This window comes from Physeter macrocephalus, chromosome 9 (assembly GCF_002837175.3).
Source record: "Physeter macrocephalus isolate SW-GA chromosome 9, ASM283717v5, whole genome shotgun sequence".
NCBI classification, from domain to species: domain Eukaryota; kingdom Metazoa; phylum Chordata; class Mammalia; order Artiodactyla; family Physeteridae; genus Physeter; species Physeter macrocephalus.
The window spans coordinates 14507078-14533152 of record NC_041222.1 but is presented as its reverse complement, the minus strand read 5'-3'; the positions used below and the strand labels follow the sequence as shown (position 1 = coordinate 14533152).

Genomic DNA, 26075 nt, shown 5'->3' with positions numbered 1-26075 from the left:
CAACAAAAAGAATAAAATACCTAGGAATAAAGCTACCTAGGGAGACAAAAGACCTGTATGCAGAAAACTATAAGACACTGATGAAAGAAATTAAAGATGATACCAACAGATCGAGAGATATACCATATTCTTGGATTGGAAGAATCAACATTGTGAAATTGACAATACTGCCCAAAGCAATCTACAGATTCAATGCAATCCCCATCAAATTACCAATGGCATTTTTTATGGAACTAGAACAAAAAAATCTTAAAATTTGTATGGACACACAAAAGACCATGAATAGCCAAAGCAGTCGTGAGGGAAAATAAACAGAGCTGGAGGAATCAGACTCCCTGACTTCAGACTATACTACAAAGCTACAGTAATCAAGACAATATGGTACTGGCACAGAAACAGAAACATAGATCAATGGAACAAGATAGAAAGCCCAGAGGTAAACCCACGCACCTATGGTCAACTAATCTATGACAAAGGAGGCAAGGATATACAATGGAGAAAAGACAGTCTCTTCAATAAGTGGTGCTGGGAAAACTGGACAGCTACATGTAAAAGAATGAAATTAGAACACTCCCTAACACCACACACAAGAATAAACACAAAATGGGTTAAAGACCTAAATGTAAGGCCAGACACTATAAAACTATTAGAGGGAAACATAGGCAAAACACTCTTGGACATAAATCACAGCAAGATCCTTTTTGACCCATCTCCTAGAGAAATGGAAATAAAAACAAAAATAAACAAATGGGACCTAATGAAACTTAAAAGCTTTTGCACAGCAAAGGGAACCATAAACAAGACGAAAAGACAACCCTCAGAATGGGAGAAAATATTTGCAAACGAATCAACGGACAAAGGATCAATCTCCAAAATATATAAACAGCTCATGCAGCTCCATATTCAAAAAACAAACAACCCAATCCAAAAATGGGTTAGAAGACCTGAATAGACATTTCTCCAAAGAAGATTTACAGATTGCCAACAAACACATGAAAGAATGCTCAACATCACTAATCATTAGAGAAATGCAAATCAAAACTACAATGAGGTATCACCTCACACCAGTCAGAATGGCCATCATCAAAAAATCTACAAACAATAAATGCTGGAGAGGGTGCACCTCCCACCAGTGCAATCCTCTTGCACTGTTGGTTGGAAAGTAAATTGATAGAGCCACTATGGAGAACAGTACGGAGGTTCCTTAGAAAACAAAAAATAGAACTACCATATGACCCAGCAATCCCACTACTGGGCGTATACCCTGCGAAAACTATAATTCAAAAAGAGTCATGTACCACAATGTTTGCTGCAGCTCTATTTACAATAGCCAGCAAATGGAAACAGCCTAAGTGTCCATCGACAGATGAATGGATAAAGAAGATGTGGCACATATATACAATGGAATATTACTCAGCCATTAAAAAGAAACGAAATTGAGTTATTTGTAGTGAGATGGATGGACCTAGAGTCTGTCATACAGAGTGAAGTAAGTCAGAAAGAGAAAAACAAATACCGTATGCTAACACATATACATGGAATCTAAAAAAATAAAAAGAGAGAATGGACTTGAGGACACGGGGAGGAGAAAGGGTAAGCTGGGACAAAGTGAGAGAGTGGCATGGACTTATATATACTACCAAATGTAAAATAGATAGCTAGTGGGAAGCAGCTGCATAGCACAGGGGCATCAGCTTGGTGCTTTGTGACCACCTAGAGGGTGGGATAGGGAGGGTGGGAGGGAGATGCAAGAGGGTGGAGATATGGGGATATATGTATATGTCTAGCTGATTCACTTTGTTATAAAGCAGAAACTAACACAGCATTGTAAAGCAATTATACTCCAATAAAGTTGTTAAAAATGCATATGTTAAACGGTTTCAATTTTCAAGTAAAACCTCAAGAGAGGGAATAGGTAGTGTTATTTTTTGGGGAAACATTATTTAAGTCTATTGCTTTGGGACTTCTGTGGTGGCGCAGTGGTTAAGTATCTGCCTGCCAATGCAGGGGACATGGGTTTGATTCCTGGTCGGGGAAGATGCCACATGCCGTGGAGCAATTAAGCCCGTACGCCACAACTACTGAGCCTGCGCTCTAGAGCCCACAAGCCACAACTACTGAAGCCTGCGTGCCTAGAGCCTGTGCTCTGCAACAAGAGAAACCACCGTGATGAGAGGCCGCGCAACGCAACAAAGAGTAGCCCCCGTTCATGGCAACTAGAGAAAGCCCGCACGCAGCAACAAAGACCCAACGCAGCCAAAAATAAATAAAATTTTTAAAAAAATCTATTGCTTCAATTATGTTACAGCAAATACACACAAATAGAAACCGAAGATAAAATTCTACAGCTAGCATATCAAACGTGCTCATTCTCTATACTGCAGATGTAATCTTTACAAAGTTTAAGTATGAATTTTTTTTACTTTACATATATTCTTCATAACTATTTATTTATTTAATCTTTTAGCTCAATCATTTAAGACAATTAAAAAAATTTTTTACAATTTTGAAAGGTTACTTTCCATTTATAATTTTTACACAATATTGGCTATATTCCCCGTGTTGTACAATACATCCTTGAGCCTGTCACAACCAATAGTTTGTACCTCCCACTCCCCCACCCCTATACTGCTTCCCCCCCACCAGTAGTTTGTTTTCTGTATCTGTAAATCTGCTTCTTTTCTGTCCATAACCCTTTTTAATTGCATACTGTTTCATAGACTAGATGTATCATAAATCACTTAGCCACTCTACTAAAAAAAGACATTTACCTTGCTTCCATATTTTGTTAGAAATAATGCTACAATTACTATGCACTTAGCCATTTATTTTTCCATGAGGCATTTCATTAACTAAAATTCCCAAGAATGGGATAATGTGTGAAAGGGAATGAACAGTTTGTTCCTCTTAAGTGTGTTGCAAAATCACATTTCAAAAGGTACGCACAAGTGTCCGTGCTCCCAGCCATATATGTAATTACTAGTTTCACCACACACCAAGTATTTGAGACATTCCATTCCATTAATATCTTCGAGATAATTAACATAACATACTCATGTGTGTCAGGATGGGTCTAAAAAGTTTAGTCATGTTAATTCATTTCATTTTCACTAAGGAGGGGGAAACTTTTTACGATCCATGTTTTTACAGATAGGGAAACTAAGATACCAAGAGGTTATTAAGTAATCTGCTGGGAAGTGGAAGAACTGGTTTTCGAACCACAGAAATCTGAGCCCAGAACCTGCCTGGTCAACCACTAGGCTATTTTACCTTGTAATAGCTTTTGATTGATGTTTTACCAAGTGTGAAAAACGTGTATATATTTGTAAGAGAATTTCATCATGCCCCTTGTTATAAGGTTCTTTTTTGATGGTTCTGCCCCAGAGAGGGATAATAGTTGGGTATTTCATATGGATTTGCACATCTCAAATGGTCTGAATGGGGAGATTTATCACATTTCATGCTTTTTTTTTTTTTTTTTACCCCTCGTCAATATGTAAAGTTCATAAACTAAGAATTACATTGCTAAGATTGAAAATAAATACAGTTGTTTCGTCCATCCAGGATACCCCAGGCCGTTTTTTTAAGACTCTGATGGCTCTATAATCTATTTCAATCTGCCAGTTACCATAGAAACATACCTTCTGGGCTTGCTTGAACATCTGAAATGTGGGTATTGCTTTGATGTGATAAATTTGGGCCAACTCCTGGAACAAGAAATGGCATGAAGTCACAATTTTGGTATCCTCTCTCTGGACCAAAAATGGTACTTGGTGACGTCTCAGGAGGCATGTCTGAGAGCCCAGGGACAGCTGATACATTACAGATTCTCTTGCCAAGAACTTTTCTAATATATCCTCAAAGCTTCCAGGAATGTTACAGTAGAAAAATGACTGTTTCCAGCATTCCTGAGCTTTCTCATTCAAGAGCTCTAGGAGATGGGTGAGAGATGGGGGCCAAAACAGAATGGACTGAAGGACAAAATGAGCTCTATTTTAAAAGAGCTTGTGAAAGACTGCAGAAGGGCGCCAGTGGAATCCAATATGGAAAGAGCATATTGTAAAAAATAAGAATGAGTAAAGGTCTCTTTATAACTCACACTTGAGACATGGGGTGATATAATGTCTTGCATCTTAAGTAAGGCTTGCATATTTCTTTCTTTTAAGCCTTATGCCTCTTCACTGCCCATCTTTGTGAAAGATCTGGAGCCAAGAGACAAGAAAATATGTTAGCATTCCAATTGCTCTAATCCATTATAATCTGATTTCAAATACCACTTTTCATTTATTTTGTTTGAGTCAAAAGAAAATTAGCCACCCACAGGATCAAAACCTCTCCCCTGCCACCCCCCACTACATTCTAATTTTCATGACCACAGCAATGACAACAATGAATACATTACTATTAGAAAAGAAAATTGTGCATTTTGTTTCACCTTAAGAGACAAAGAGCTGTAATCAAAAAAAGAAAATAATAACACATGTTGCTGAGGGTCTGGAGAAATCAGAACCCTCAAACATTGCTGGTGGAAATGTAAAATAGTGCAGCTGTTTCTAAGACAATTTGTCAGTTCCTCAATAAGTTAAATAAAGAGTTACCATATGACCCAACAATTCCACTTCTAGGTATATAGCCAAAAGAAATGAAAATGTATACGTAAATGTTTATGCCAGTATTAGACATAATAGCGAAAAGTTGCAAACAACCCGAATGTCCATCGTAGGATGAATGGATAAAAAAAAAGGTAATATATTATTCAGCAACAAAAGGGAATGGGGTACGGATACATGCTACATCATGGATGAATCCTGCAAACTTATGTTAAGTGAAAGAAGCCCATCACAAAAGAACACATATTCTATAATTCCATTTATATGAAATGGCCAGAATAGGCAAATCTAGAGACAATGTAGACTTATGGTTGCTTAGGGTTGAGGAGGTGGATGGAGGGACCGGGGCAGGGAGGTGACTGCTAAAGGGAACAGTGTTTCTTTCTGGAGTTGTGAACACTTTCTAAAATTGATTGTAGTGATAGGTGCACAACTCTGTGAATATGCAAAAGACAAAGAGATAATAACCCTAGCTGTGTATTCTGAATGCATAGTATATGATTCATCTTAAAGGACAATCACACACTGTCACACTTTAATGAAAGTTGAAGGAAATGGAAAAATGTAACTTTTATTATGTTCTGGGTAGTATGTCATATATTTTGTGCCTTTTATCTTATCATATTCCGTTAATTATTACCTTGTTTTACATACAGAGAAAATGAAGTTTATAGAGGTTAACTGATAAGAGGTCACAAAACTGTTAAAGGGCAGGATGGGTGAATAGTAGATTTTTTAAATTCTAAAGCTCAAATTCAATCCAATGTATGCACAGGCCACTTGTTATTGGTACTTTTCCTCATTATAAGTGAACAAATGTTAGGAAGAATAATTTTGTAGACACATTGTGTGTATCAGTAAGCACATTTTGATTGAGGACATGGGCTGATTATATTTGTGGGGGGGTGAGGAAGAAAGGTCTAGGGAGGTAAGGGACGGATTTCCTGGAATTCCTTGTGGTGTTTAAAAAACCCCACAAAAAGCATAAGCTATAGCAAGGGGAAAGCAAATTATGTTAAAATGTCTGTAATGCATTGGGTTAGGTTTTAGAAATTGAATAATAATGTATTATAGGGGTGAAAATCATTTTTCACTTTGAGCTCAACTTCAACCAACTGGTATTGTCTGTCTAGAGCAACTCTACAGAGCAGGATTGTGGGGCAGAGTCCAGAGCAAGTGGTGAAGAATATTAGGCTTGATTAGTGAATTCTGCCATAGTATGGTAAGGCGGGGAGCAGCAGGAGAGCCACATGTTTATTGGCTTTTTAAAAAAAAATACAAAATATACAAGAACATTATGAGGGAGTTTACTACAGTTCATCACACTTTAAATTGCTTATATAATCACCGAGACAGCACTCTCAATGACATCGCATTGGATTTTACATATCTGCAAGGAAGGATTTAAGATTCTTACCCGAGCCCTGTCCACATTCACATTAGCAAACATGACGTTTCGGTATTGCACAGACATTTCCTTCAAAGTGACAGAGTAAAAATTCCTCATTAGCTTAATGTTAATATTAAATCACACACTAGCAATGTCTTTTAGCAAAAACAAAACTGAACAAAAAGGTTGATCAAGAGAGCTAAGCAATCATTCTGGCATTGCACTACTGCCTAGAACCTCAAGCACCAAAGTCAAAGTTGGATGCTGCCAAGGTCAAGCAAAGATCAACGGCAGAACCAGAGTCTAAAGTCTGTGTTCTGCTATGTATCAAAACTAGATTTTCCAGAATCCTCTGCCAGCTGTCTTCCTGTTAGGTTCTGCCAGTGGGAAGCATTTGCAAAAAAATGGAAAATGGAAGGAGGGAAAAACAACTTTCCTGCTTCTGTTCCAGATGTCCTGGAAGCATCTTTGACAGCGGTGGTGACAGAGGTGTTGGTAATGGGTGTGGGGTAGTGGATGCAGAAGCAGCCTGTAAATGTCAGCTCCTGGGAGGTTCTTTTTTCCCAACAGCTGTGTTCATTCTTTAAGGGCACTTAATAGCATATTGATTTGTTTGCATTAACATCATCTCTCAAGCATTTCCACTGACCTGTTTCAAATGAAACCTCACTTCAATGGTGGTGTGAAGTGTCCAGAGTTTGGCCAAATGGAGACAACAACAGATGGAGCTGTCACTGGTGGCTGCTCCCATGGACAAGCAGGAAGCAGCATGACACGGACTGATTAGGTGGACATTAGGTGCAGAGTTCTGTTGTAGGGATTCTCTCTGGTTGTTTGTCCATGGAATGTGCCCCAAGTGGGAGTTCTTTCTTCAGTGGCTCATCAAGATGATGAAATTGGGGGAAAACTCTTGGATAATAAACACGAAGGTCTTTGGTATTTTACAGTTCTTTGCAGATAAAAAAAAGATGCTGATTTTGACTGGCAGCACCTCCATGCCTGGCAGGAAGATGGTGTTGCCCAAGAATTCTGGGGAAATTGACTTGCAGGCGTATTTTAATTAATTAAACTAAATTAATTAAACTAAATTAATTAAAAATTAATTAATTTAATGCAGGGGACACGGGTTCGAGCCCTGGTCCGGGAGGATCCCACATGCCGCGGAGCAACTGAGCCCGTGCGCTACACCTACTGAGCCTGCGCTCTGGAGCCTGTGAGCCACAAATACCAAGCCTGAGTGCCATAACTACTGAAGCCCACGCACCTGGAGCCCGTGCTCCATGACGAGAGAGGCCACCGCAATGGGAGGCCTGCACACCACAGTGAAGAGTAGCCCCCTCTTCCCACAACTGGGGAGAGCCTGTGCGCAGCAACGGAGACCCAGTGCAGCCAAAAATAAATAAATAAATATTAAAAAAAAAAAAAAAAGATAGATGGGTCTTCTCCAGTAGCAGTCAGGCGGGGCAAGGGGTTTGACTTATGTGGACATCTGATTTCAGCGTCAGGTTCTATTTTGGAAGTTTTCAGAGTCTCCCAAGTCTGACAGGAAATGGACAGGGTTATAGCAGTTTTGTATTGAGTAGTGGTCGGAAGACCTGGAACAGATACAGGTTCCTTGCTAGACTGGGGTTCCCTTGTGAACACTGCCTTCCCTCACTCTCCCACTCCAGCTACCTAGGACCCTCCTCTGCCCTCAACAAAAATTCTTCCTTCTGCTATGTTCTTCCTCCCATATAATCTGTTACCATCTGGTCACCTGTTCTGTTTGCTCTTAACTCTAAACTGTCTCCTGAATTTGACCTTTCCTTCTTTCTCCCCAAACCACTGCCCTAGTTTTAGTAAACTCATCATTGACATTGTTGTTCACCTTGGGTTACTTGCCTCAGTCTTTCCAACCCATTCTTATACAACACTGCCAAAAGTATTTTCCAAAAACCCACATTTGATCACGGCAAAACCTTTTTAAACATTCTTCTATTTTAACTCTACAGCAACTCATTAAGTTATAACACAAGGGCCTTCTCCATCTGGGCTCAGCTTCCTTTTCAAGGCTTGTGTGTTGCTACTTCCACTGTATACACTGAAAGTTAGCCTCACAGAGTACTTGCCTTCCCACGATCACACCATGCAATTTCTCAACAAATTTATAACCTCCCCTTTTCCAGAAATGTTCTTTTTGGGGTTCTATGCCAGGTGATCCTCTTAGCCCAGAGTCATCAAACTTCTCCCTATAGACCAAATCCAGATCTCCACATGGTCTCATAAATAAAGTTTTATTGGAACATGTTTGCCCATTCGTGTATCGCCATTGCCTGCTTTTGTGCTACAACATCAAAGCTGAGTATATATGACATAGACCATATAACTGGCAAACCTGAAAATACTGTCTTTAACCTTTACAGAAAAGGTTGCTGACCCCTGCTCTTAATCATCAAGGCCCAGATCAAATGGGACTGTGGAATTTACTCAAGACTTAAAGTTTTAAATCACTTCTTAAAATCCACATTTGCTTATGATTTACTTTTTTTCTTCTTGCCATACATCTGGGTTGTCAACTTTTAGTTTTCGTGTGTCTGAAAAGGTCTTTTTAAAAACAATTAATTAATTTTATTTTATTTATTTTTGACTGTGTTGGGTCTTCGTTGCCGTGTGTGGGCTTTCTCTAGTTGCAGCGAGTGGGGGCTACCCTTCCTTGCGGTGCGCGGGCTTCTCATTGTGGTGGCTTCTCTTGTTGCAGAGCACAGGCTCTAGGGCGCGCCGGCTTCAGTAGTTGTGGCACGTGGGCTCTGTAGTTGTGGCTCACGGGCTCTAGAGCGCAGGCTCAGTAGTTGTGGGGCACCGGCTTAGTTGCTCCGCGGCATGTGGGATCTTCCCAGACCAGGGCTTGAACCCCTGTCCCCTGCATTGGCAGGCAGATTCTTAACCACTGCGCCACCAGGGAAGTCCCTGAAAATGTCTTGAATTCTTCCCCACCTAGAATAATGGTATAGCCGGCTCACTCCCATTCCACCTTCCTGCAGAGCCTGGAAAAGGGAAAAGGTAAAGTTTCCTTGCATTCCCTTGCAGCTAGAGTTCTGGATGCAAATTGGTTTCACCAGTGAGATGCATGCAGGCAAGACTTGGAAGGCAGAAGTGAGACACAGCTACTTTCTTTTTATCTTTGGATGTCCTGCTGGAAAGCACGACTGGGGTGTGGGAGGGTAATCGTGCTGGAGGCAGCAGCTATGCTGAGGGATCCAGTGCCCCTACATCAGCGTCCGGATTCTGATTCTAACTCCCCGACTGCTGTTCGTGTTGTTTTTCTGTTTGTTTTTTGTTTGTTTGTTTTCTCCCAGTAGTGGCTTCCCATCTCTTCTCACATCTGATATTGGCAAAGTTAGGATCCCCTCAGGTGGGTCTGTTGTGCTTTTGAGTCATTCATGGGGTTCCAGTCTGGAGTCCATTCATCCAGTCTTCTAATGATTTTATGAGCATTTAACTCCTCGTATTAAAATCCTTTTCAGTCTAATTTGGTTTCTGTTTCTACTTTGATCTCTGATAAAGTGCCCTAGAGTAAGAAAAGCGTTTCCTCCAACTCCATTATGTACTATGAGTTTGGTTTTTTTGTTTGTTTGTTTTTTTTTTTTTGTGGCAGCAGCTATGCTGAGGGATCCAGTGCCCCTACATCAGCGTCCGGATTCTGATTCTAACTCCCCGACTGCTGTTCGTGTTGTTTTTCTGTTTGTTTTTTGTTTGTTTGTTTTCTCCCAGTAGTGGCTTCCCATCTCTTCTCACATCTGATATTGGCAAAGTTAGGATCCCCTCAGGTGGGTCTGTTGTGCTTTTGAGTCATTCATGGGGTTCCAGTCTGGAGTCCATTCATCCAGTCTTCTAATGATTTTATGAGCATTTAACTCCTCGTATTAAAATCCTTTTCAGTCTAATTTGGTTTCTGTTTCTACTTTGATCTCTGATAAAGTGCCCTAGAGTAAGAAAAGCGTTTCCTCCAACTCCATTATGTACTATGAGTTTGGTTTTTTTGTTTGTTTGTTTTTTTTTTTTTGTATGCGGGCCTCTCACTGTTGTGGCCTCTCCCGTTGCGGAACACAGGCTCCGGACGCGCAGGCTCAGTGGCCATGGCTCACGGGCCCAGCCACTCCGCGGCATGTGGGATCTTCCCAGACCGGGGCACGAACCCGTGTCCCCTGCATCTGCAGGTGGATTCTCAACCACTGCACCACCAGGGAAGCCCTGAGTTTTTAATAAATGACACATGATGAATACCTTCTCTTGAAAAAGTTCAAACATTACAAGAAAAATAAAGCAAAGCATGAAATTTTCCCATTCTCAATCCTCCCCCAATTTTCACTCCCTCTCACAGAAAAAAAAAAAAACTTGTTTGATATGCATCTTCTGCTCCCCTTTGTCTACATATAATATATATGTATATATGTTGATATACACATACACACATATGTATATTTATCTCTGTTTTACATAAATGGGACCATACTGTATAAATGTTCCTATATTGTTCTCTTTTTACTTAATTCTATTGTTGTCTTGGAGGCAATTCCTTCATTATGTATGGGTCTACTTGATTCTTTTTATCATCTGAATAGTATTTCACAGTGTGGATACACCCAAATTTAAAAACTGTGTGTGCATTAGTCTGGATTCCAACAGAAAACAGATGGCACATTCAAACTAGGGTAATTTAGGGACGTTTATCACCAAAGGGCTAACTATAAATAACTATAAAGTTAAGGATGGGTGTGGAGGAGCTGTGAGAGTCTGGACACAACAGTAGCAGAGCCCTTACCACCCTCCGGGCCTGAAGGTATGAAGGGAGAAAGGGGTTACCAAGCCTGAGATTAAAATGCCTCATTGGCCATTGAAATTTGATCAGCTTTGACATTGTGGCAGGTGAGGTATACTCCTGAAGCTAAACTCTGGAGACTCTAAGTTTAAGTGTCTGAATAGAGGGGTCTGCCAGATATGAAAATGTTCCCTGTGGACAGTCTAAGAATTTTAGGCAGAGAATAGATGTTGAGATGTCATGTAGCCAACTTCTCTATTTGAATATGTTTCTTTTAAATAAAATATCAAAGGTTGTGATTGTGGTAAGAATGAATTCAGGTAGATTGAAGAGTTTAAGTCAAAAAAGTTGAAATGTTAGAAATCTTGCTGAAAATAAACCAGAGTATTTTCAGTTGTGTAGAGAAATCCAAATTTTATATTTGAAGGAATAGATTTCATAAAATGGACCATAACTGTGAAACATCTGCGCAATAAGGAGAAATGAAAAGAAAATGCCCTGAGTTTCTTTCTGCCGCATGTTATACACCTCCCTCCCAGCCCCTCAATGGTGAAAACTCTTAAATGGGGTAATAGGAAAATTAACTAGATGAAACATTGTATAGACATGAAAATTATAATCTGGAAACTTGATAAAAACATGAACAAATGTGTATATGGAAAAAGATCTGAATATATGATTACAACTAAGTGGAATATTTTACTAAGATATTTTATAAAGGAGATCAGATATGAAAGGAATATGTAAGACATAGGATTTGTTCTGATAATAGGGTTGAAGGATTGGGAGTAGTTTATTCTTTTATATTATAGTTAAAAACAAGTATCATGTTCATCTGCAATCTATTCCAATATTTGGACGTTCTGAACTCTGGAACTTAGGTAAAATGTCATTATTATGAATAATCCATTCCTTTGTACAATTGTACTCTTTTGCACCTTTTGATGATCCTTGCAGAATTATCCTTTCAAGTAATATTAATCTTCTGGTGTGTATACTAATGATCTAATTAGATCTCACTATATTATATTCAGGTTAATCAGGATGCTTCAAAAAACTATGATTCTGTGCAAAAGATTTTAAGTTTAATTAGGTCCCATTTGTTTATTTTTGTTTTTATTTCCATTACTTTAGGAGACGGATCTAAAAAGATACTGCTGTGATTTATGTCAAAGAGTGTTCTGCCTATGTTTTCCTCTAGGAGTGTTATAGTATCTGGTCTTACATTTAGGTCTTTAATCCATTTTGAGTTTATTTTTGTGTATGGTGTTAGGGAGTGTTCTGATTTCATTCTTTTACCTGTAGCTGTCCAGTTTTCCCAGCACCATTTACTAAAAGGACTGTCTTTTCTCCGTTGTATATTCTTGCCTCCTTTGTCGTAGATTAATTGACCATAGGGGCGTGGGTTTATTTCTGGGCTTTCCATCCTGTTCGATTGATCTACATATGTCTGTTTTTGTGCCAGTACCATACTGCTTTGATTACTGTGGCTTTGTTAGTAAAGTCTGAAGTCAGGGAGCCTGATTCCTCCAACTCTGTTTTTCTTTCTCAAGATTGCTATTGGCTAGTTGTGTTTCCATACAAATTAAAAAAAATTTTTGGCTGGTTCTGTGAAAAAAGCCATTAGTAATTTGATGAGGATTGCATTGAATTTGTAGATTGCCTTGGGTAGTACAGTCATTTTAAAACAAACTATGGTTACTAAAGGGGAAAGGGGGGTAGGGATAAATTAGGAGGTTGATATTAACACATACACACTGCTATACATAAAATAGTTAACCAACAAGGACCTACTGTGTAGCACAGGGAACTATACTCAATATTTTGTAACTTGTAAGGGAAAAGAATCTGAAAAAGAATATCTCTATCCCTATCAATCTATCTATCTATCTATCTATCCATCCAAATCACTGTGCTGTATGCCTGAAACTAACACAACATTGTAAATCAACTATACTTAAATAAAATTGAAAAAATTAAAAAATAATAATAAAAAAAGAAGTAGGCACCAAGGTGGGGGGAAGCTATGATTCCATAATGGCTCATAAGGGCAAAACTTTTAAGATTTATTGGGAAAACTATTTGAGAACTTTAAATTCCTTCTAAAATTGTGAAATAGACACTGATGATACTTACATGAAAAAGAGGATAAATTCTTTTGCAAGGACCACACCATTTTGCTGAAAATTCAATTACTACAAGTTTGTTTTCGGCAGATTTCAAAAGTGCTTTTAATTCATCCTGAGACCAGAGCATAAATGAGGAAATGTGCACAATCACTGAATCTCATAATGTCTTGCAGGGAATAAAATGACAGCTTAGTTATGGTGTCCCACCCCATTGTTCTCCAGGGGATACAACCTTTCCTAAATGTCCTTGAGGGCATATACATATATTTATCTTTCTAAGTATACATAAGTGATGATAAACCCACACAAAAAGGTTAGGATTCTATTTACCAGATGGGTTGGTAATGGTGGTTGGTAATGGTTGGATACCTCTGGGGAGAGACTGAGATTGGATAGTGAGAGATGAGGGGTGGAGGGTGGAGATGAATGGGTGTTCAAGGTGGGCATCTATATTTGATTTTTTAAACAAGGACCTAAACATGCATTAACAGAGAAATCTAAAGGAGAGCTAATCTAATACCTTGAATCATTTATTGTTTTTGTTTGGTTTTGGCAGGGGTGGGCTGATCATTATTGAAGATATAGTTAAAACCATACATTTAAGGATTAGACATGCTTCTTGCTGAATGTCTTAAGTGAATTTTTTCTACCAACTGTCTGTATCATCTAAGTAAAGTAAGATTTTCCCTCCTGGGACCTCAGATCATGGTATCTATGCTTGATTGCTTTGTGAACAATGTCCTACACCAGTTATTTCACGCACGGCTTGTCTTTCCAACAAATCCCCACAGAACTCAATCCTGACTCACTTCTGTGCCTCTATGGCCCCTAACTGGCACATGGTAAGTGCTCATGGAGCATTTAGTTGATGAATGAATGATCTGCTAATACATAGTGTTCTGTTCAAGATTTATTTTTCCTTTTCTCACTGGAATTCTACCAAGAGTATCTAATTTACTCTGTGCTTGGTATTCTCTTCCTTAATCTCTACAACCACCCTATGCAGTGGATATTATTATTATTTGCCCAATTTCACAGATGAAAAAACTAACATTTATTAACTTTCTCATGGTTAACCAGCTGGTGAGTGGTGTAGTTGGGATTGCTAACCTGGTAAGCTTGACCCCAGAGTCCATTTCCTTAACCACTATACAAAATCATCTCCTGAGTCCTTTATAGTAACGGGCTCACTCTTCCTCTCTCTGGCCCAAATGCCATCATGCGCTTATACCTGGACCACTAATTAATATGGAGGGATGGGATCACTAATTGAGTTAAATCAATCAGGGCCTATCACTGGAGAGAGGGATGGGGTTTATTCCATACAGATGGCATATACTTTATAATAGGGGAGTCTTGACAATTACATTGCCATTTGATTTACTTTCAAGAAGTGAAACGGATGACTCAAAGAAGACATGCTCTTCCTTTACCAATATTCCTCCAAGAGAGGGGTGATTAACTTTTCAGAAAGTCATGCCAAGCCTCCACTTCTCACTTGCTTCTGAAGTTATAAGGTAGATGCCATCCTCAAAAGCATACATGTCTTCACTTCTCAGTAGTTGTTAGGGTATATAAAATGGACTACCTGGTCCAATGAATTTGCCTTGGCTAAGTTCTCTGAAGGTAATACTCCCATGGTATGCATAGTGATCCCACATGTACCTATTGAGGCCCACTCTATGCCAGCTACTGGACACACTGCTAGGATGTAGCATGGATAAAAAAACAAAACATTCCACCTGCTGCCTTCATGGAGCTTACATTTGGTGGGGAAGCCAATGGTAAGATTAATAAGTAAAATATATAGTAAATTTGTGATCATTGCTAATAAAGAAAAAAGGAGAAGAATAAAAGGGAAGGATGGGAGCTGGATTACAATCACAGTCGGGGTGGCCAAGGTCCACCTCGATGTGACATTTGAATAAAGACATAAAGGAGACAATAGGCCCTCAGAATAGGTCTCTGAGGAAGAGATGGAGAGGGCTTCTCAGAGGATGAGTGAGACCCCAAGCTACTCTATGAGAGATGCAGAAAACCAAAAAAAGAAGAATTACCAAAATCATTAGCAAGTGTGTGCTATTTTTAAAACATTTTTTTATGTCAAAGGTACATGGCAATGCCTTCTTTCAATCTGGTCGCTCTCATATTTGTGATCTTACATACAGGCACATTTGGGGAAAGTGTCAAAAGTCTAATTCTGAGGGTGCTAGTGAAGGGAAGACCCAGTCCCTACGTGTCCCCCTTCCCTCCAGCTCCTGGTCCTCCTGTAATGTGGTCACATCAGAATGTCTGGATGCTAAATGCCTGCTCTACCTCTAAATGATGTAGGCCCTTAGCCACTCTTTTAGAGGCAATTTTCTTTACATAAAGAATTATCACTGGCCCATATATGTATTGAGATTTGCTGTGGCAGTACCATTGGACAATGGATAGAAAGTGATTTTATGAAATACCACCTAAACACTTGTTACTGCCCCTGGTCCATTCTATAGGCATGTCTAGGGGTTCTGTTCTCTTTCCTGGGATAAGAGAAATAAGTGGACTATTTTACTTCCATAAAATTTTCCAGGTACAACTAAGGTAAAATTGGTGGGATCAGGTACAGGATGGGTTATGTTAGGAGGTGGCCTGGATCCAGCTAGAGTCAGAGCAAGAAATGAGATGGAGGAAGGGTTAAAACTTTTTTTGATCAATTTTTCTCTTGGCTACTCTCTAGAGAGTGCCATCCCTCAAGAAACAACATGAAGAACAAGCATTAAAAAATAAAAATCTCCTCTTGCTACAGAGCAATGAAGGAGTACTGGATGGAGGAAATATTCCTTAAAGTTTATCAAATCTGCTCTCAAGATGTCTCTTTTGAAATACTCCTTGAAGCCAAATAAATACTTGCCATGTCTCTAATATTCTGCACCATGATTTACACCTGGGAATTGCTGACAAAATTCTCCTGTTGGTTCAGTTGGCTGACTGTAGCTGTCTCTTATCAACTATAGGATCCTAGATGGAATATAAGGGTACCTTCTCTATGACATCATTGAACATGACATCTTAGAATCTGGAACTTTGGCAGACATGGAGCTAATTTCATTTTTATGCTATGACTAGTTAGTCAGTGTGTGGTCAGCCAAAAATCAGCCAACTGCTGGCCTTGTGTGCAGAATCAAAAACGTATCTGTCTCTTGTTAATCTTCTACTACCTATTTCCATGCACCCCCTCCCCTCCCCAGCTCTGGCAACCACCAAATGAGAAATAAGCAAGGTAATATTAAATAGATGAAGGTTATTTTCATTTAGGATTTTGAAAGTATTAGTTTGCAGTTGAGAAAGCCTAAAGCCTAAAGCCTAATCCTACAATAATATTTCTTGTACATTTGGTTTTATGAGTCACAGATTCCCTAAACTTTGTTATTTTTGCTCTAATTATTTAGGAAGTAATGAAACTTCACTTTCATGGACTGGACCAGGGGTTGGCCAACTTTTTCTGTCAAGAACCAGATAATATTTGGGGCTTTATGGACCACATGCAGTCTTTGGTTCATATTCTTTGTTTCTCAATCTTTTAAAAATGTAAACATTTTTAGCTGCTGGACCTTACAAAAATAGCAGCAGCTTGCCAAACTCTGCACATGATGATTTGTTATTTTTCAGAATTTAATGTCAGAAGAAAACCCAAACATGGCCATGACCAATGTTCCTCAGACCTTCCTCAGAGCAACAACAACAACCATTACCACAAAGTAAGAAACTGCAGAATTCTACAATAAAACAAAACCAGCAAAATAATTCTTTCTGTTTTTTCCACTCCTCCATTCAGGTCTCTAAGGAATGAATTATCTGCCTTTCTTTTTAGTGTGTGTTAGATGAAGAGCTATGAATATTTCTTGTACAGCCTCGGCCAAGTTGTTTTTTGTTGCTTCCCAGCACCCATTTCTTCCACTTTCTACCAAAAATACACAGATTTTTCTGTGGGTGAATTTATCCCTCCTCCATTTTATAGCAGCTATGCAGTTTGTATGGGATTAATCTAAATCCAGGGTTCGAGACCGTGATGATCTTAATCCAACCAACAATCCTATATTTAGGCCAAGGGTTAATCACAAGAGAACAAGAAAGCAAGAAAAAGCAATTCCTAGCCCTTGTGACAGTTACTGAAATTTCCTCTTTCTTTATCTGGATGTAAACAAGATGCTGGCTGGCAGCTGTTATAAAACACACAGGAACCCAGTCTTTAAGACCAATGTTTCAGAAAGCAGTGAGGCGACAGAGAAGAAACCTGGGTTTTTGGTTTGGTCCACTGGATGAAATGTTGCTGGAAGTGCTATCTAAGCCTGATATCTGTTTCCACAGACAGCAAATTCCTTTACAGTTTAACCTGGAATTTCTAATACTTACCTGGTAAACACTCAGATACAGTATTACAGAAATTTCTTCATTTGGGTCAAACCGCAAGAACTATGACTCAACATTGTCACTGGTGTTTAAAAATCTCTCAAACAAGGCACACAATAGTAAAGCAAAATCTAACTTTAGGATTGAGGAATCTAATTTCTGGCCTGCAATGTGTCCAGACTCAAAATAGTCATTAATGCTCTGAAATAACTATTTACCAACTGGCATTCCAGTCATCTAAGTTCCTTTCTGAGCCTCCCTTACTGCTTAATATTTATCAAGGGAGAAGTGGAAAGAAAATGAGCTTTAGACTCAGACAAATGTTATTATTCCACTTTATGGTATATGAGCTGCACTAAACTTGGATAAAACAACTTGGTTTCAAACCTGAGTGCTGCTATTGTGAGCTCTTGAGCAAATTACTGCTTATCTAATCTTCTATTTCCTCATCTGTGAAATGGAGATAGCGCTCACCTCTTAGGGATATGATGATAATTAACAGATATAAAGAAGTCTAGTGAAGTGTGTACAGCTCCTAGCTGAAGCCAGCAAAGGCATGCACCATTCTGGCTTTCCAAGTTTCTACTTCTGAAAGGGTTTTCTTACCGCTTAGCGAGCAGAAAGCAAACCACAACCCAATGTGCTCCCTTCTGAGCTGGCAGAGCTCTAAAAAGGAGAAGCAACATAGGTTGTAACCTAATGTCCACAAGCCTCCGATGGCCCACTATGTTGATCATACCATAGGGTTGGCCAACATTGGGAAACTGGAATATTTTAGGAATAAACAAAGCCTCTTACTTATCTTGCAAAGAGTCCTAAGATCTGGCAAGGCTGGGCCTTTCATTTTGTGTCACATGATGACTGTCAGGTGGAGAGCAGTGGCTGCCCCTCTGGAGGGGGCATGCTCTTTCCAGCTGAGTCCTGTCCCCATCATCTTCCATTGCTTCAAGAACCCAAGGTGGAGTGGCAAGAAGCCATTTTTCTTGTGGGTGTGCAGCTATTTGTCTTCTACCACGATAATAGATATTTGAAGCATTTCTATTGTCTTGCCAGTGTCTGTTGTATTCTTGTTTCTTTGTCCTTGGGGTGCTTTGCGTATTAATATTACTTGCCCGGCTTCTACTGGCATTTGAGTTTGAGACTCTTGATTTTGATGCTTCTACCATCACAGCCAGGAATTTTATTCATGGTTATCCACTGAAGATCCTATCATTGCCTCTCCTTCTTCTTTTCTGTCTTTTTCATTCAAGAAGGAAAGGTAGATGTTGACGCATATTGAACATCTTCCAAGCCCTAGGTTGAGAACCACTGTTTTGAAGTGTGGGCTCCCTTCTTGGCATCAGTTTCATTTATGTTATTTTGCAAATACCCTGTTAGTTAAGGTGATTGCGTTCACCCTATAGATGAGATAATCGAGGTGCAGCCAGCTTAGATAACTTATCCTAGATGGAATCAATTTAGAATTCAAGTCTGGGTCACCTGTCAGATAGGGAGGAACACAGGGTCAGCCGGAATGTGCGGGTCCCTTAGAAAGCTACTTAGCACTGGATGAACTGAATGCAGTGCATTCTTTTCTCTGCATCAGAAGCTATCCATCATCTCTACTATTCTTTTCCTTATGGAATATAGATCTTCTTGAACTTCTCTCCACTGCATTTGGAAAGGAGATGGTACAGAATTCACTCTCAGGCACAGCTACTTAACCAACAAACTCCTGCCATGTCCCTGGGTTCCCAGAAGTGGAGCAAGGCTGGGCCAGGACTTCTGCCTTCCGGCACTAGGGCTTGTAGACTTTTCCACAGAATTAGCTGCTAAGCAGCTTGCCCAGCCCAAGGGCAGGGAGGGTACAAGCCGATGGATCACAGAAGTCTGTTTATATCCAACTGGAATCAAGCACTATTAAAGTCCAGGAAAAGCGCTATTAAAGTCCAGGAAATGACCAAGTTCATAAAAACAGACATCTTTTTTCTGTTTTGCTGAGAAAGTGCTTAGTTGGTAAGCAGGGCAATTTCTAGTCCTGGATAAAAGCTCCTAGTCAAGTATTTTCTAGAAAAGGGCACTCTAGCCTTTCCTTTTACACTTGACTGCCTTCTTTGTTTCCCCGACACGCACTCACACATAATTATCCTAGACTCATTTCTGACCTCAGTGTTGGGATCATGAAGCTCCAAAACAGTCTGGGTGGAGTCTCTTTTTGAGAAGTCAGGGTTGCATTAAAAAAAAAAAAAATTATTCAGGGGTGGAAGCCGGAGAGTGGGTTGGGAATTTGAAATCTTGAAGACATTGGCAAGAAAACAACAGAGAGTGGGAAGAAAAGTAAAGAGAGAAAGGGAGAAAAGAAAGCGGGAGAGAGGAAGAGCAAAAGAGGGCCAAGTGAAAACAATTTTTAAAAGAATAACTACAAAATAAGAATAAAGAGATAAATCATTCACATACATGACTTGTAATCCACCTGAGAACTTACAGAGACACGCCAAAATGTGAAGGACCACAGAAGCAGATAGAGAACTATTTAGTACAAAACTCAGATCATTATTAGTCTTATGCTAAGGAAAAAAAGCCAGTTTATTCTCTCTTACCAAAGACTCCGGTGGGTGATATCTTCCTCTTCCTGTCAGTTTAGGCTTTAGTTGAGTGGTGAGAGGGGGAAGCTCGAGGATACGTATGACGAAGAAGGGGCTGTTCTGAAGTGCTCTGCAGCCGAGGTCTAGAATTACAGCCACTATGAGGTGTTACTACTTAGTATGCTCACAGACTAACAGTATCAGCACCACCTGTGAATTTGTTAAAAGAAAAAAAATGAAAGAAGCTACAGGAACTACAACAACAACAACAAAGAATAAGAAATGAAAGAAGGAGGACGAGCGGAAAATTGTATACAGCGAGAATAAAAGATTTATAAGGAAGACTTTCATTTTGTGGATGAGAAGCGTGAATTCCCTTTAGAAGACCTTGCTATTCAAGGTCATAGACAGTGGAATCACCTGGGGGCTTGAGAGAAAAGTAGAATTTCAGGCTTTATCCCAGAACTTCAGGCTCTATCCCAGATGCTTGATAGAAAAGCAGAATTTCAGGCTCTATCCCAGATGCACTGAATAAGAATCTGTATTACAAGATTTCCCAGGTGATTCTTATGCATACTGGTGTTTGAGAAGTGCTGCTCTAGAGATCCGTGTCTATCAGGGAGCTGCCTGGGAATTGTGAGAAACGCAAATTCTCAGGCCCCATCCTGGACGGAATGAATCAGAATCTGAGGGCGGGGCCCAGACGTGTGTTTAAACTAGCTCTCCAGGTGATTCTGCTGGGCGTTCAAGTTAGAGAACAGCTAGGCTAGAAGTTTTTTGCTAACAACGGGATTGATTTATGTCAGTCTGGTGTATCACGCCTTCAACACCATAATGATGCAGGAGCATCAATCAAAATATCTCACACACTTGGGAATTCCCTGGTGGTTCAGTAGTTAGGACTCTGTGCTTTCACTGCTGAGGGCCCTGGTTCAATCCCAGGTTGGGGAACTAACATCCCACAAGCCGTGTGGCGCGGCCAAAAACAAAAAACCAGAAACAACTCACACCCTGAGTGACTTGGGCACTGATCAGTCCAAATGGACAACAGCTGTGCATCAGCTCAGCTGGTGCCTGGCCAGGTATTAACCCTTTCAGTTGCTAGATTGGGGGAGATCCAGGGTGTCCAAGGGGAAGGACTGGGACAGCCTCAATGAGGTGGGACATGAGGGCAGAGGCTACTTATCAGCCATTATACATTCCCATAATTTAACAGCTGGTTCAACTGGCCATACCTGCATGTGTCGGCTAAAGATCAGCCTTGTGATATTGATGAAAAATGCAACAACTGCTCTTCCCAGACATCAAGGGCAACTGCAACATTCAGAAGTGAGTCATTTACCAGGAAAAATGCTTATTCAAAATAAACAAGCACATTTGCTTGGAATTTCAGCACTGAGATAGGACTATAACCTTCAGTGATCCCTTTACTAGTAGGAAGTAAAACTCTGCTAGGTCCCTGGGCCGACGGCTAGTCAATGGGACAGAGCAGGAAGGAGCTCTATTATTTGAAAGGCACTTGGCATTGGCTCAAGGTAGTCACAGGAGTCACAGGAGGAGTAACAATGGCATGTAGTATGAATAGTACACAGCTCAGATAGTGGGGAGAAAAAGAAAGGCAAGAGGCCAAGGACTCATAGAAAGACCAAAACAGAAAAGGACCATTCTCAAGCATCACCCAATCCCTACAACACGCCTTCAGGGAAGTGAATGAAACTGTATGTATCAAAAACTGCGCCAAAGTGTTTACAAAAGGTAAGTTATTTATTATTATGGCAATTATAACCATCATGGGGCAATTTCTGCCAGCCTGTGACAAACTCATGTCTCTGTATTTTGTGGGCTGTGGCTGCAGTGCACGGCTGTGAGATGCGTATGCACTGTGGTAATAGTAAGGAAAAACATGTACATCATTACCCCAAACTTCTTAGATTCGGATCCTGCAAGTCCTTGGATTTTCCTTCAGGCATGGAAAGAGCTGGAACACAGGCTGAGGTCAGGGAAATGCCTGTCACTTGGAGTGAGGAAGATGTTACATGTGAGTCAGTTTAGAAAACGATCTGCTTGAATCAGCAAACATTCTGTAAACACAGAAAAAGGACCTCAGGGTGCCCTCGGATAAACTGAGGCTCAGGGAAGCACCAAGGAGGAGAATTGACTAAAGCCACGTCATTGCTTCTTTCTACTGAAAGGTCCCTTTGTTTTCTTTATATCAGAAAACACTGGAGTCTTCATTTACTTCTCTCATGGCCACAGGTGGCTTACAGTCCTCCAAAAGCCTCCAAGGCTTCTTGTAAAAAATCTATAGTTAATTGTGTCTTCCTGATTGCTTTTATTATAAAAACATTTCAAAATACTGAGAACAGGAAAGTAGAAAAATAATTAACTGAGATACTATTTCCAAGACTGTATTATCACCACTGTTTATATTTTGATGTTATACACACAGAGATGTAATTTAGTTTAAGCAAATCACCATTTTATTACTATGTGATTTTGCATTTTGCTCTCTCCCTTAATGTTATGCCAGGGGCATTTTCCCATTATCTAATGAACTCAGACCCACTTGATTTGTAATTGTTGCATACCATTCTATGATTTGGGTGCATTGTGTTTTAACTGGCTTTTTTCTCATGCTCTTTACAAACTTACAGTCACAAAACAACATCACAGAAAACTGTGATGCGTGTCTCTCCAATAAGTAATTGTGGAAACTCTTATTTTCGGAGAGTAACTTCCTAGGAATTTACTATTTTTAGTGATCTTGATGCAAACTTCCTTCTTGAGTGCTTGCGCCAATTTACAGACACCAGCACGTCCGTGAACTTGCTCACCTTGCCATACCATCACCAGCGTTAGCACTGATTTTTATGACTTTCATTATTCTTTGTTAAATTGATAGGAAAGCTGATATATTATTATAGTTTTAATTTGTATTTCCTTGATTACTAATATGGTTGAACATACTTCAATTTTTTATAAAATTACTTAGTATTTAATTTTTTATTAGGAGGTCTGATTTTTAATTTGTGAGAGTCTCTTTATATTTTAAGTTTTTTGGTTATTAATAGTTTTTTAGCCACAGAAATTAATTTTTTAGTCAAATCTGTTGATCATGTCTTTTGTCATTTTTCCATTGATTGCATACTTGAAAAGATCCTCTCCTTTTATGGCTATTAGTGTATAGTCATATTTTTCCTAATAGCAAAAAGTAACTTTACTTTTTAAACCTTTTCTGTAATGATCAAAACACATTATAAAAACCTAGGACAATCAAAATACAGAAAGGATAAAGGATGTGCCCCCCCAACAAATAAAATATTACATATATTCCTCCCCCATTGTATCCATGAACATTTTACTCTTTAATATTTTCACTATTTATTTTGTTGTTGAGGGAAGAGATGAGGATATACATACATTTTTCTCGATTCAGTTTATGGGACATCAATCTATCTCTGTTGCTTTGTGATGTTTCCTATACAACCTGTTGAGATAATATCTGACATGGCAATGTTTAAGCATTTCTGTTTTCCACCCAGTGATTTGTGTGTTTATTCTTGCACCAGACCCACTTTTGTTTATTACAAATTTAATTAAGATATAAAAGCTAATATTACTTGTCCACTGGAAACTTTTCTTAGGTATGAAAAAAAGGGGGGGCAGGGATAGATTAGGAATTTGGAATTAATAGATACACAGTACTATATATGAAATAGATAAAGGACTTACTGTATAGAACAGGGAACTATATTCAATATCTTATAAAAACCTATAATGGAAAAGAATCTGAAAAAGAATATATATATACATACGAATATACATATATATATTAATGAATCAATTTGCTGTTCACTTGAAACTAACACAACATTGTAAATCAACTATACGTCAATAAGAAAAATAAAGAAAAAGAAAAAAGTCTGGAAAAATATCATTGCTGTTAAGTTATATAAAAAATAGCTCCTTAAAAAACTAAAAATGGAGCTACCATATGACCCAGCAATCCCACTCCTGGGCATATATCCAGAGAAAACCATAATTTGAAAGGATACATCCACCCCAATGTTCACTGCAGCACTATTTACCACAGCCAAGACATGGAAGCAACCTTAATGTCCATCAACAGATGAATGGATAAAGAAGATGTGGTACATATATACGATGGAATATTACTCAGCCATAAAAAGAATGAAATAATGCCATCTGTAGCAACATGGATGGATCTAGAGATTATCATACTCTTTTTTTAAGACTTTTTAAAAATAAATTTATAAATTTATTTTTGGCTGCGTTGGGTCTTTGTTGCTGCGCGCAGGCTTTCTCTAGTTGCAGTGAGTGGGGACTACTCTTTGTTGTGGTGCGCGGGCTTCTCATTTGGTGGCTTCTCTTGCTGCAGAGCACGGACTCTAGGCATGTGGTCTTCAGTAGTTGTGGCACGCGGGCTCTAGAGCACAGGCTCAGTAGTTGTGGTACACAGGTTTGTTACTCCGTGGCAAGTGGGATCTTTCCAGACCAGGGATCGAACCCGTGTCCCCTGCACTGGCAGGCGGATTCTTAACCACTGTGCCCCCAGGGAAGTCCAAGATTATCATATTCAGTGAACTTACCCAGACAGAGAAAGACAAATATCATATTGTTATGGAGTACAAGCTCACTCTGCTTGCTGCACAACAGGCCAATAAATTGGAGACGAGGTGTCGAGGCAAGGAATACGACTGTATTTGGAAAGCCAGCAGGCTGAGAAGAAGGCACACTAAAGTCTCAAAATAACCATCTTATCGGGGTTTGGATGCCAGTTTCTTTTATAGCACAGAGATGGGGAGGAGATGAGGAAGTGAAGTAAAAAGGCCATAAGTTTGGCAAATATCACCTGGAATAGCCAGCCTTGGGGAGGGGATGGGTTAATTTCTTCTTTCTTGTAGCCATCCACAGGTGGACAGGGTCTGGATGTTTCCCTGAACAAAGGCACTTTGGTTTAACATTCAGGCAGAGGGGCAGGGTTACCCAAGGTAGGCCATTATGTATAGACAGTATCCTCTGACTGAACAAAAGCAGCAGAAAGCAAATATTAAAGTAAAAGAAACAGATCCAACATGTAGTCAAATTTGGCTCTTCCCTGTTACAATATGATATCACTTATATGTGAACTAAAAAACAAAAATGATACAAATGAACTTATATACAAAAGAGAAAAAGTCCCACAAACATAACAAATTTTGGTTACCAAAGGGGAAAGGGGTGGGGAGAGATAAATTAGGAGTTTGGAATTAACATAAACACACTACTATATATAAAATAGATAACAGAGAACCTCAGACCTCAGGGAATATTAATCAGAGTGAGGCCTCCTAGAGGTCCTAATCTCAGCACCAAGACCTGGCTCTATCCAACTGCTTGCAAACTCCAGTGCTGTATGTCAAAGGCCAACAACCAGTAAGACAGGAATACAGCCCAACCCATCAAAAAAAAAAAAAAAAAAAGAAACGACAAAAAAATGTTATAGATGAAGAAGCAAGGTACAAACCTAACAGACCAAAATAAATGAAGATGAAATAGGCAACCTACCTGAAAAAGAATTCAGAGTAATGAGAGTAAAGATGACCCAAAATCTCGGAAAAAGAATGGAGAAAACACAAGAAACATTTAACAAGGATCTAGAAGAACTAAAGAGCAAACAAACAGTGATGAACAACACAATAACTGAAATTAAAAATACTCTAGAAGGAATCAATAACAGAATAACTGAGGCAGAAGAATGAAGTGAGATGGAAGATAAAGTGGTGGAAATAGCTGCCAGGGAGCAGAATAAAGAAAAAAGAATGAAAAGAATTGAGGACCGTCTTGGAGACCTCTGGGACAACATTAAACACACCAACATTCGAATTACAGGGGTCCCAGAAGAAGAAGAGAAAAAGAAAGGGATTGAGAAAATATTTGAAGAGATTATAGTTGAAAACTTCCCTAATATGGGAAAGGAAATAGTTAATCAAGTCCAGGAAGCACAGAGAGTCCCATACAGGATAAGTCCATGGAGAAACATGCCAAGACACATATTAATCAAACTATCAAAAATTATATACAAAGAAAAAATATCAAAAGCAGCAAGGGAAAAACAACAAATAATATACAAGGGAAGCCCCATAAGGTTAACAGCTGATCTTTCAGCAGAAACTCTGCAAGCCAGAAGGG

At 39.3% G+C, this 26075-nt stretch overlaps 1 protein-coding gene across 5 annotated transcripts in view; it reads right to left on the bottom strand.

Moving 5' to 3' along the window:
- Window positions 1-21893, bottom strand: part of TXNDC8 (thioredoxin domain containing 8) — a 37614-nt gene extending 15721 nt beyond the window's left edge. For 2 of the 5 annotated variants that reach the window (XM_055087043.1, XM_055087041.1), the window contains exons 1-2: window positions 6028-7079; window positions 3642-3707 (exon numbers count right to left, since the gene is read on the bottom strand). In XM_055087043.1, the coding sequence (XP_054943018.1) occupies window positions 3642-3707; window positions 6028-6117 (156 nt within the window). In that variant the 5' untranslated portion in view covers window positions 6118-7079. Of the gene's footprint in view, window positions 1-2680; window positions 3915-3947; window positions 4203-6027; window positions 7080-19898; window positions 20094-21118; window positions 21198-21800 lie in introns of those variants that run through there. The other 3 variants (XR_003681152.2, XR_008618177.1, XM_055087042.1) reach the window with 3 other exon arrangements.
- Window positions 21894-26075: the final 4182 nt, after the last annotated feature.